The sequence below is a fragment of the Elaeis guineensis genome, chromosome 5 (genome assembly GCF_000442705.2).
Source record: "Elaeis guineensis isolate ETL-2024a chromosome 5, EG11, whole genome shotgun sequence".
NCBI classification, from domain to species: Eukaryota; Viridiplantae; Streptophyta; class Magnoliopsida; order Arecales; family Arecaceae; genus Elaeis; species Elaeis guineensis.
The window spans coordinates 44,016,746-44,029,647 of NC_025997.2; the positions used below are offsets into that span (position 1 = coordinate 44,016,746).

Sequence of the window (12,902 nt, forward strand, 5' to 3'; positions counted from 1 at the left end):
CCTTCATCTTGACTTGTTTTCCACCCAAAATGGGTTAGCACACCCCGAATTGAGTGGTTTAAGTTGAGATAGCCAACTTTTACATATTCCAAATCATTCAATCTCTTCTTTATTTGATGCTTTCTCTATTTCTTGTATATCAGGAAGAAGGTTAACCAGTTGTGCTCATAGCTACTGGAGGAGACTATTTATGAGAGGATTCAAATTGCCAATCTTGAGGCTTTTAGATGAATCCAAAATGGAACCACTATTTTGTTGCAAATGCAATTTAGTTAGTTGGATATCAGCCATTATTCATCATAAAACATTGGACCAGTTAAGTTTGGTGTCAAACAATACTTATATTATTCATATTGTCTTTGCTTGCAATAGCTAACTTCTCAAACCTATAGGAGCTCTCTCTAAAAGTTTGTCTATGAAACACCACATTAGGCATCATGCATGTGCTTGTTCTTAATTCCCCTGAGTATTAACTTACCTCTCTAATAGCAACAACCGTATCAGGCTCCATCTTTTAGATGGCATTGCATGCAATCAATAGTTCCTTATTCATGTCCATTTTTGGGATACTATATTGGAACTTTGGTTGAGACTTGAGATAGACTGCTAAGATATGTAAGTGATTTTGATTAGCCAATAAAGGATTTCACACTTATATTTTATGAGAATAAACAAGCATCATGGTTGCGCTTGAATCTAGGTAGAACTCCTTGCCCTTCTAGTAGTCCCACTTTTTCTCAACGATACCAATATATTCCTTAGCATGCTTTGGATCTGGTTGGTTGATCTCGGCTTTGGTCGTTATTATCATGTTATATAAGAATCTCATTTGTGGGTATCTCTCGCTATCTACAGCCTATAGCACTCAATATGGAAGTGTGATTGCTTTCATTTCTTTCCCGGCCTGCTTTTAGAATTGCTGGCTTGTAACTAACCCCTCCGCATAACCCTTCCGTGCCACTATGCGCATATTTACTCTTTTGCCACTTTGCACTTACAAACATCTAGTGCAGGCCTGCCTTCTTCTCAATAAGGCTAGAAGAAGACTATTGAGTGCAACAGTGAAGGGGGTGATTGGTGGCCTCAGTATCTCACCTTTTGTGTGCTTCCTCATCAAAGCTAGCACTTATGTCTTGTTATATGTGAATTTAGTGGTGGCCTGGTTGTCTTTACCACCTACTTTACTGGCAATTCTTGCTGCTAGCATTAGGTCTATGCAGTGGGCAGCATAGGATCCAGAAATGGATGAACTCTTGATCCCTTCAATGGCCTTGTTCTATGGTCCCTTATCAGTAACATATACATGGCATGCTGCTGCTCTACCTAATCAACCACCACTTCATTAAGTTCAGGATGAATTGGGCATCATGCACCTTCTCAAAAGCATCAATTGATTTATCAAAAAAAAAAAAAAAAGTCTTCTTGCCAAAATATGTCAAAATATTGATGACACTTTGCCTTCTAGGCTTTGTCCAACCATCGCACACTAATGCATACCATAAATGTTCCACTTGCTCTAGCTGGAGGATTTCCATCTCTCTTGTTCTTTTTTGTTATCATCAAGCAGTATACCATAGATGTTCCTCTGCCCAGGAGGATCGATACACAATTGGCTTCTTGGATGGAGTTGACAGCAAAATGGTAGTAGGTTTTATCTACAACATTTGTAGGGAGGTGGCTATAGTGGAACCAAGAGGCAATAGCTCTCCACATGTCCTTCTTATCCTTGACAAGTATATAATCAATCCTCTGCTACTTATGAGTCTTTGCAGGGAAAGGCAAGCAGATCGAAGTCATGAATGATAGCTCCTATTGGTATCTCTTTGAGCTTCTTTTTCTTCTTGCTGGTAAAGTTCCCAAAACATATATGCTCTTCAATTGCCACTATTACCAACAACTTGTCTTACCGATTGGCTCCTATAGTCTAGATTTGCCTTAGTAAACCCAGAGCCAGAACCCCCTTATAGTGTGAGGATCCAAATTTTGCCTTGTCCCTGACAATCCCCTCTTTCTAGCATGGAATTTCGGCCACCTCCATGTCATTTAGATCCAGTGCCTCATAGTCCCTGGATCTCTAGAGTGATATGATGGTGGTTCCATTGTTTGATGATCAATTGTTGCTTTGTTTCTTTGCACTTGTTTCTTGCCCTCTATAAAGTTATGGAAGTCTATCTTCATTAACTACGAGGAATCTTGTAGGTCTTCTCATATGCAGTCAGATCAATGTAATCACCAGCCAGATGTTTTTTCTCCCATGGATTTTCTCATAAAAGCCACCCTTACCTTCATGATTTTTTAAGAAAAAAGAGGATAATGGCATCTTGTGGCCTTCTCTCTTTTTGGTCATGGGATACCATGATCCAACTTGAACTGAGTTGTATCGAGTGGAACCAGGAAGTTCCACTTGTTTTGGAATGGATCAGGCCGGTTCATATTTAGTCCCAAACTGACAAGTCACACCTATCCAGTTCTGCACCAGTTCAGTTGGTACACCCTGAACTGAGCAGCTCGGGTTGGCCTGGCAAACCCTGGCTTCTTATTAATTTGGTGAACCATGTAGCTTTTAGTATGAGAATGTAACATTTTGTGCTCTATCTGAAACTAACTTCAAATTTATTTAGTGTTTTATGAGCTTAAATGTAGGTCTGGTTTATCTATTCATCTACAAACCAGTGACTTGACATGATTACTCTTTGAGCATGCAGAGAAATATAAAACAAATTCTTAATTCATTTAGTACTTGTGTGAGAGCTTGTAAGCTTGGCATAGCTATTCCTCTGAAACCACATTAGTTGACATGATTACTCTCTGAGCATTCAGACAATTATAAAACAACTATTCCCTGCTTGATTAGACAAGAAAAACTGACTTTTTAGTTTCTACTCAGAAAAAGATGGAAAAAGCAGATACTTTGAATTCACTAGTGCAAGTAATATGGAATTTTTCTTATAGTTACACAAGTTAGTTGAAAGGAAGAAGAAAGCTAGAATCTTCTGTACTGTCATTTCATATCATTATAAATTTATAATGAAACAATTTTTCTGCATCAAAAGCTATCATTATTCATACCCCACTCCTGGAAATTATTTTGCAGCGGTTGGCAGCTTCTATTGAAAGGAAGATTAAAATGTTACGACAAAAGGCAAGAAATCAAAATTCAGGCTTTGTGCTCTGTGATATATTTCGATCAAATGTTGCAGATTTGGGGATGCATGAGGAAAGGCTTCAGGAGGTATGCCATCAGATACGTCTCCTACAGTGTGAAAATATACTTAAGCAAAAGGTACTAAAGGATATTCTGTTTAATTATCTGAAGGTATTACAATATTATCTGATTAAAGTTCAGTAATCAGTATTGTCGTTTTCTTTATTTTACTGATTAAGTTATGTTTTCCTGTTAACCTTCACGTTGATTATTTGAGGCTTTCTTGCAACCTGGGACACTTGAAATGTATTTCTTAGAAGAAAATGTAGGAAGATGTTCTTTCTACCTGAAGTAATCTTGGTGATTCTAACTTTATATATAAAACCTTTTTTTGACGAAAAGTTGCTTGTTGAAGTTTTATTTTTGTTAATCATTTCTTGTATTTGATGATTTCGGTAGTACATTTATGTTTCATTAGTAACTGCTACAGAATGAGTTTGATATTGTTAGACGACCCTAACCATTGGGCGACTCTTGTATCCATTTTACATATGAAGTATTCTAAGGTAGCTGGCCAGCTGATAATAACAATTTTGTCCTTAAATATCACAATAATCAAAAGGTGCTAGCTTGGATGTTCTACCAGATCTCCTTATTCTCTCTCTTCTTTTGTTTAATATAATCTATATCTTATTATTATCTTTTTGCACCATTAATTCATAAATGCAATGTTCTGCAGTTCCACTATAAGAAGATAACCTTATTCAATAGTCAAAACAAAGTGCATCATTAATTTGTAGGCATTATTTCCCTTATATATTATTCATCTAAAACAACTATGAAACCAACTGGAATGCTTATCAAATGCTTCCCAGCCTGAACTATGCCATTAATGACTCCTAATAGGCTAATACATTCTAAATCAACTAAAAACCTCTCTGAACTTGACTCTAACGTACCATATCTTGACTGAAATTTTAGCCATCGTATCAACCAAACTAAAATAACTCTTGAAACCTAAAAAAGTTTTATATGCCATGTAATTTTTTCATATAAGTAATATTTTGATGGCACTAAACATCTTCTTTTGAAGTCACATGGGTCTAAATTCCACACACTGTTTTTTTATCATCATGTTGAGATTTGTTTCCTGTTCTTTCTTTGGTTTGTATATTTCATTTATTGATCATACTAAATTATTTGGCTGTCAGATCATTGCATCTTGCCAAACTCATGTTTGTTTAGGCCATCTTGAGGAAGAATTTGGCCTCTAATTCACAATTCATTTTCCAGGAGTTGTCTGTTGCATTTGTATCATTTAAATCTCGACTGGGTGCTGCTCTAGCTGCACAAACTCAACAGCATGTACATCCACTCTTGTGGATAACAGAGTTTGCCCCAGAACCAAGAGATGTACTATGGAATAATTTGGCTATCCCTTACCGTCATTTGGCACTTTACAAAATTGTAGGTTTCATTGCAGCATTTCTTCTCACAGTTTTCTTTATTTTCCCTGTTACGGCTGTTCAAGGAATTGTACAATTTGAAAAAATAAAGAAGTGGTTCCCTCCAGCAAGAGCTGTTCAGTTGATGTAAGCCATCGCATCCTCTCGTCTTTTTTTGTTTTTTTGGGATTATCATATACTATTGAAAGAAAATTCAGTTTAAAGTTCTTAAGGATACTTATGCTTAACTTTGTAGTTGTTAAAGCATTCGTATGTTAATTAATGTTCCATACAGTTTCTTCTTGCAGTGCTTTCTCTTCGAAAATGCTAGGTTAATAGAATGGTTGCCCACATGCTCAACTCTGTTGCTGGTTCTCTTTCACTTAGATTATGAAAATCTTGAAGATGAGCTTGATGTTATCTTGAATAAAGATTGTAGTTATGCATTTATCTTAAGGCATCATATAAGTTTGTGTTAAGACTTGAGTGCTAAGCAGTACATCTAGAATCCTTCATACGTTCTGACTTTCAAATTTTAAATTTAACTTTCAATCCTAAGTTACTGATGAATCTATAAAATCAGTTCACAATTGAAAAATGGAAAAATAATCTTCTAAATGATGTGCTAGCAACATATTATGCACAGAACTCCTTATAATCGAAACAATGAATTGATTCAAGTTGGGAGCTGATCACAAAACTTCCCCTTGGTGGACCATACTTTGATAGTTGATTCTTAACCAATTCGCATAGCCAAGATAAAGTTTGGTGGTTAAGGTATGTTTTCAGAACAGTTTGAAATGGCAATGGAGTTTATATAGTTTTAATTTTTTTTACCATCTGCTTGACTAGCCCTATAAGCTTATGATGTAATTGCACATGCGTCCTTAAGGGTGTGTGCCTATGTGCATGCGTTTGTGTAATGAGGGCATATATGGAAATTGTGATTTTGCATTTCACTGATAAGCGTAGCTACTAAGGAAAAGAGCAGAGCTAGCAAAGAAAAAAGTATGTTATTATTTTGTTTGTTGCAGACAATGTTTGTAGAAGCCTTCGAGTAGAAATGGGAGTCACCAACCCAGTAAGTTTGCCATAGACTCTTCATTGAAACCTTTGCTAAAGGATATTAATGCCATTTTTGTCAGAAAAAGGCTAATTTTAACATTGTCAAAAGACTCGAAACAGTTATTTGAGGATAGGAGGAATATATGCAAAAAAAGCATATTTGAAAGGGTATTAATGCCAACCAGTAAAGTTGGTATAGTCATTGACTCATTGGGGTTGGTACCAATGGCCTAGGTTAGAGTCCTACTCTAGAAGATTTTCAAGTGGGTTTCTGCTGTCCTACTTTTCAAAAATCACACAAATTGAAAATTAATAGGTGTATACATGCAAAATTGATGGTTTTTGGAAGGTTGTGTATGCAAAAAAATCCGCTGGGATTTCTTCTTCCATAGAGTGACCTAGCTATCAACTCCCTCCTTTTTTTCCACATTCCAGATGAGGCAACCATCTTTTCCTCATCTAGCATTAGCAGTCTACATGCAAAGCAAAGGTATAACATAAATGGATGCAACCACTGAGGAAGGTCGTATAAGAGTAGATGATGTTATCAATGTCAGAAGAATTTAAAATTAAAATGAAAGGTCTTAAGTGTAAATACACTTGGCAAGGAAGGTCAAACCGGTACCAGTACCCGCCCTGGTCGCGGACCAGTACCTACACTCGGTACAATGGAGCATGCCATTTTTTTTTTGGTTTTTTTGTTTTCTTTTTTTCTTTATTTCTAAGTTATCTCATCAAATTTTCATGATTTCTTGAATAATTTTAATCCTATATTGATGTTTGTATCACTCTAGTATACCTGTGATTAAGTGTGTGATGCAGATCTGAATCTGATATGATGTTATGTCAGAGGGGAACAACATTACAAGTTTCAACCTAGGGATAGTCTTACAAAGATTAGATATTATTGAATCTTAAAATACTCAAATCAATTAAAAAATATAAATAATAAATAACCAATACATATCAAGATTTAGAATCTCGTAGAGCGCTAATATCATTTATAAATATTTGAATCATTTACGTACTTTGGAGAAATATCAGCTCATCCTTCTAACCTTGCAACATTGTAGTCCTCTATGCTCATCCGATAAGATATGCATGCTAGATTATAGCTTGTCTCAGATCTCTTGCTGAAGCTCTGGCTTTGAAAGATGTCCTCAGACTGATGGTACAGCTGTGGAGGGATCCATCCAAATATTTCGGCGATAAAATCTGATCCATAAAATGATCCGAGCTACATAAGGTAGTAGCCATTAGAAGATGATATCTCAGACATACCATACCCATATCCATATCGATCATAAGCTATCTATGGCTGTGGACAAAAGGATCTAGAATATGATAAAGGATTTAGAATATGATAAAGAATCTGATACGTCTATGGATCCAACTCCACGTGCGAGGTCATTTGTAGCTGCATGATATCCTGAATGACCTCGTGGAGCCCGTCAATTATATATAATTGTATCCTCATAGGCTCTACTAGCTCGTACACCATGATCTCTATCCTATATGGCATGCGTAAACTGGGACTCATCAGTGAATCGAAAATGACCTCGTAGCTGTCTTATAAACAATGGTCTTTTATCCTCTATTCCATCCCAGACTATCAGATCCATTACCATCAGAAGAACTACCATCACTGCTCTGCTTAGTCTCTGAATCTGAGTGAATTGGGTCAACTAATTATTCCACTCTCTCCATCCAGGCTACAACTATCTTGCCTTTTTCTTTATCTTTATGTTGAGCAGCTGCCTGCCCTCTCTTGTGCCTTATGAGGAAGTCTCCTGTGGCTAATCATTTGGAAGCCTACGTGGAATATTGTTAGTTATCCATTGCTCAGCATCCGATCTAACATTGCTAGCTATGAAACTAGCTGGTCGTGGGGGCGATCTTGGTTCATCAAGCTCCGACCTCAAATTATAGTGAATACATACAAGGTCGTTGAGGTGTTTTTGTGTCAGACGGTTCCTCTACTTGCTATAGATAAGGGCGAAGGTTGACCAATGGTGCTTAGTGACTGAAAGAGACCATTTGGGGGAGGATCCGGATGGCAAGTCACTTCAAAATTCTTGTCGCCAATCCAAAATGGACCTACTATTTAGCTGCAAAAGCATTAAGATTAGAACAAAATTAAAAATAAAATTATATCGTATGAAACTTATTAGTAATTATGTAATGTCAAATAAGAGTTGTCATTTATATATAATCTATCTGGATTTATTTATTTATTTTTTGCTTATGACTGCCACATTGGTTCCAAAGCTATCAATGCCCTCCCTAAATATTTTTGTTTGTAAAAAATATATTTGTTACAGTGTGTTATTGGTTAAAGATACGGATAAGTTAACAAAAATCACTCAACCGTACTTTTATGCACATTCTATGATTTCTAGATCGGACTTCATTTTGTATATCACATTTTGTAGAGACATCAGAAGCTCATCATCCATATCTATCCTAGGTACCATGTACTAGATCCTCGGGTTCAAATAGTAAATTACAAATAAATTTCAAAATTATTTGTGTATTTGTACAAATACAAGAGCAATCAAATTTTCAGAGCATTCTTAACTTGTTGCTTGCTAGATGCAAGTTTCTATCCTTCTGATAGTCTCACCAATGCTCAATGATTTGGATGTACTCATGGACATGTTTTCAATCTGCCAACCTAATATGGCCCTTTATCCTTTCCATCATGTGATACAAGAAGTCTATCTGGGAGTATCTTTTGTTATCCACGGTCGGAAGCACCTCATATAAAGGCTTGATAGCCTTCACTATATTCTCGGCCCACTGTCAGAATGTTTGTCTCATCACTAAGTTTTCCACATTGCTCCCCTCAATGCCTACCCTAGCATATCTACTATCTTGCTACTTGGGACTGACAAATATTTGATGTAGGTATACTTTCTTGTCAATAAAGCTATTGGGTGCTATATAATTCGTAGTGAATTATATGACACTTGGACTCAATATGTCTTCCCGTATATGCCACCACATCAATGACAAAATCCATGTGTGATTGTAAATGAATTTAGTAATACTCTATGTTGAGTCTACTGTTTTGCACCCTACTAAGATTTCCAATGTCCATCAACGTCAGATCGATACAATGTGCAGCATATGGTGTTTAGAATATATGTGGTCACCACTACATCAGGATCTCTCTTGCAGTCCTGTCCTATGGTTCATTCTTGGCAATAACCTGCACAATATTTTGCTCTCCAACATGATTGATCATCTCCTCCATCAATCTGAGAATATGCATGGTATCATGCACCTGATCTAAGGCATCAATGACCTTCAGAAAAAATATTTTTTCCATCACAATATGTCAAAAAGTTGATGATGCTCTATCTAATAAGACCAGTCCAACCATCACACATTACTGTAAGTCCATACATCGGTCACTTATTCTAATATGGCACAATCCATTTCCGTAGCTCTTTATTGTTGTCAAGAAGCTTATTATAAATGTCCTTTAGTTCTAGAGGATCTACATCTAAACTGACAGTCTATATAGATGCAATGGTGGAGTGACAGTATATGTTGCCTGTCATATGTGCTGGATTATAGCTGAAGTGAAATCGGGATATAATAGCTTACCACATATCCTTCTTCTTGTCCTTTAACATACTATCAACTCTTTCTTGCTTGGAATCTTTGCTGGGGAAGACGTATGGATCTAAGTCATGGATAGTGGCTCCAATTGGAATATCTCTAGTAGACTTTTTCCTACTGCCAAAAGCTCCCAACATAGAAGCAATAGGGCTTGTGCCTCTGCCAATGGGCTAATTGTGGAGGTCCTCCTAAACTCTCTCATGTAATGCTCGTAGAGTCCGACCCTGACTTATAAACTAACGGTCTAACCTGAGTCCTATGCGTGGCTAACTCCTTAAGCTGCTACTGATCTTCCAAGTTCATATTAATGGTAGCCAGATCTGTGCCTCATCATCTAGAGTGGACACTTTCTCTAACTTCTTGGAGTGGTAGGAAGGTGTCTCAATAGTCCACCTCTGCCTTCTTTGAAGTCCTTTCTTTCATTGCTTTGGAATTAGTGAGGTACTTCTTCATCAATCGACAGACCTCTTGTAGGTACTTTCGGCATATAGCTACATTAGGATAATTGCTAGTCAAGTGTTGTATATCCTTCAATGAGTGAAACTCCCTGGACCTTTCTTGCTGGGTGTGCTTGCATCCTAAAGCATGTGAGCTATTTTGGTATTAGCCTGGACCAACCTCAGTCTCTTTCTGCTGCATTGCTTCTTCATCAGCAGGTAGGGAATTCGAGACTCCAAGCTCCAACCTCACCCGATCGCTTATGATCACTAATTAAGAGATTTTTTTGCTTCAACTTAGTTATCCCTCTCTTTTTGAACTGTGTTGCATCAGTTGCATTTCCAAGGATGCCGACTTGAGAGCATTTACTCGTGGTCTTAACCAATATCACACTCTGACTCCTTTCTCATGGATCCATTCTTGAAGGTTGAACAATCATAATAGTTCAGTAATTATATAAAAATAGTAAAATTTCAATATCTTATTTTCTATTTTTTTGAATTAATTTTATATTTTTAAATATTTTTAAATTAAGAATTATAAAAAATTAATTTGATCTTAGATCCTTGTAGAATCCTACCACATATGCTATATATATTTTTCTAAAATAGTGGACATGTATGAAATGTTACTTATTTTTTAATTTCATTCCAATTTAAGTCTAACCCACTATGCATATGAATACATGATGCATCAAAATTTCGATAAATGGATACCAAATTTACATCAAAAATAGCTTGCAAACCCCTAAATGATATTTTAATTTAACAATTAAATTTTTTAATTTTATATTTTTTAAAAATAATTTTTTATTTCAAATATATATTTTAAATTTAAAAAATTATATACTTAATCAAAATTAATGATTTCAGTGAGATTGTGTAGATAACATATTTTATGAAATCATACTTGTTGGGAGGTAATTTGTTATCGAATCGAAGACATGAATCAGTGGGAAGGCACGTGATAAAGCATGAAGGATCGATGCCACAGCACAGTTAGAGATGGAGGTATCCGATCCTGGAGGTAGAAGTCTCTCCCGATCTATGAAAGGGCTGTTTGAAAGAAGTCATCTAGTACATAACCCGGGACCTCTCAATCTTAGCTTCGGACCCCGACAATCCTTGACTCCTGACGATCTTCTTAAGTGGAACACCAAGGTCCAGCCAATCTCTGACTTCAGCTATAGTTATACTTGGGCCCATGTCGATCCTCATCCCACAGTGCAGTTGACTCCAGCCACTCCCTCCTTTTAGCACCCATCTTCATCAGATCACGCCGAAGCCTCCACAAATGAAGCCAGTTCGATCCTACCAGCATCCTTATTTCAAATTCAATAGTGCCTGCGGCACCCCAGCTGGCTCAGAAACAGATTAGGCAGGGATAACCGCCTGACCCCAACAAACTCGGATAAAAATCTTGTCATATTATGCCCAAATCGGCCAGACAATGTCTGTCTAAAATGGCTCTAGCCCTCGCCTACAAAAATCGCCTATAGAGGACCCCTAAGGTACGCGCACATAATCTCTCTAACACTATTTTTCTGAGATTTTACTTGGGTGTCAGAGCATCTTTGTCGAAGCCAACTTCAGTCAGGACTTACCTTGCAGGTCACTTCCCCGAAGGACTGTGCCACCACTTTGACCGAGTCTTGGATTTCAGCGACAACAGATTGGTGCTAGAGGATCCTGATTCGATTTCGAGGAGCAAGAGACCAAGATCATGGCCCCACACAGAATGTCTTCCCAATGATTAGCTGCCACTGCCACCTCCCAGCAGCAGAGAACACGGCCAATCAACAGGCCCAGGTGCAACCCCAAGAGGCTCTTTTATCTGCTCCACCCCTGGTGATGGCCGTCAGCGCGGAGTAGTTCAACCTACTGTTTCAGCAGATGCAGAACCTGACCACCACTGTCCAGGCAATGCAACAACTCCATGTTGCATCTACAGCAGCGATGCCTGCACAGCAGATCAATGCAGCATCGACGGCGGCAGCAATAGCACAATTGACCAACGTCGCACCGGTAGCGGATCCACAGCCAGCCAACCTAGTACAACAATCTGCACCACCACTGGAGGAGCGACCACAGGTCCCCCCCGGACCCTGAGCGAGGGAGATAGACTTGCCATAGCTGAACTCAAAGCCCAGAGCAGCGAAGGCAGGGGTCTCCGAGTCCCTGCTTTAGGCAGGACTTGACTCCTAGCTGGCGATCTCCTTCATGGCATTTGGAGGACTGCATTGTCCAAGATGTGGATATCAACTGCAAACTTCAAAAGATGAATGAGCAGCTCGAGGTGCTTCGCAATTAAGCTCCGATGCGAGATGACGGATTCCACATCGATCCACCCTTCAATGCTCGGCTCATGCAAGAGCTGCTCCCCAATAACTTCATACTGCCACAGTTGGAGAGCTACCATCGGATTATCGATCCGTTGGACCACCTGAAAAGTTTCAAAGCCCTGATGCTTTTCCATAGGGCTATCGATGCTGCACTCTGTCGAGCCTTTCCGTTTACTTTAAAGGGCATGGTTCGACATTGATACTCTAAGTCTGAAGTCATGGACGGTCCATTCATTTTACCAAATGAGTCATTTGTAAGTGGGTCATTTTGTCAGCAGCAGAAGGCAGTGGAGAGGATCAGACTCTGTGGTCAACATCAAATAGGAGGGAGAGTCCATCCGATCTTACCTCAGTCGCTTCAATGCATCTATACTGGAGGTTTGCAACCTGGATCAATCGGTCGCCATAACTGCCCTGAAGGGCGGACTTCTAAAGAATGGTTTTCGGTACTCTTTGGAGAAGACCTACCCTCGCGACTTCGCCGATATATTGGCTTGAGTGAAGAAATACGCGTGCGCTGATGAAGCATTTGAAAATGAGCCACCGACAGATGTAGCTGTCGGAGAGAAGAAAGAAGAGGAGATGAAGTCTCCATTGAGCGATTGGCAGCCCTCTCACTCTGCACCTAGACATCGAAGGTCCCAAACTCCCCTATGGAACCCTTGACAAAAGAATTCCTTCAGAAAGCGACATGTCTCCGCCTAAGAGATTCACAAACTACATGCCATCGAACGCCACCTGAACCCAAGTGTTAATGGAAATCAGGGATCGGATCTCTTAAGCAGGGAGGTTGTAGTCCCATCCTGATGGCCGAAATCCTAATAAGTATTATCTTTATCAC

General features: G+C 38.5%; 1 protein-coding gene across 9 annotated transcripts in view; it reads left to right on the forward strand.

Moving 5' to 3' along the window:
• Window positions 1–12,902, forward strand: part of LOC105033375 (CSC1-like protein At3g54510) — a 161,963-nt gene that overhangs the window by 67,001 nt on the left and 82,060 nt on the right. For 8 of the 9 annotated variants that reach the window (XR_012141515.1, XR_012141516.1, XM_010908142.4 and 5 more), the window contains 2 exons: window positions 3,095–3,283; window positions 4,439–4,737. Coding sequence is in view for 7 of the 9 variants with exons in the window: in XM_010908142.4 (XP_010906444.1) it covers window positions 3,095–3,283; window positions 4,439–4,737 (488 nt within the window). In the remaining 2 variants the exon portion in view is untranslated. The remainder of the gene's footprint in view (window positions 1–3,094; window positions 3,284–4,438; window positions 4,738–12,902) is intronic. The other variant, XM_073257921.1, reaches the window with a different exon arrangement.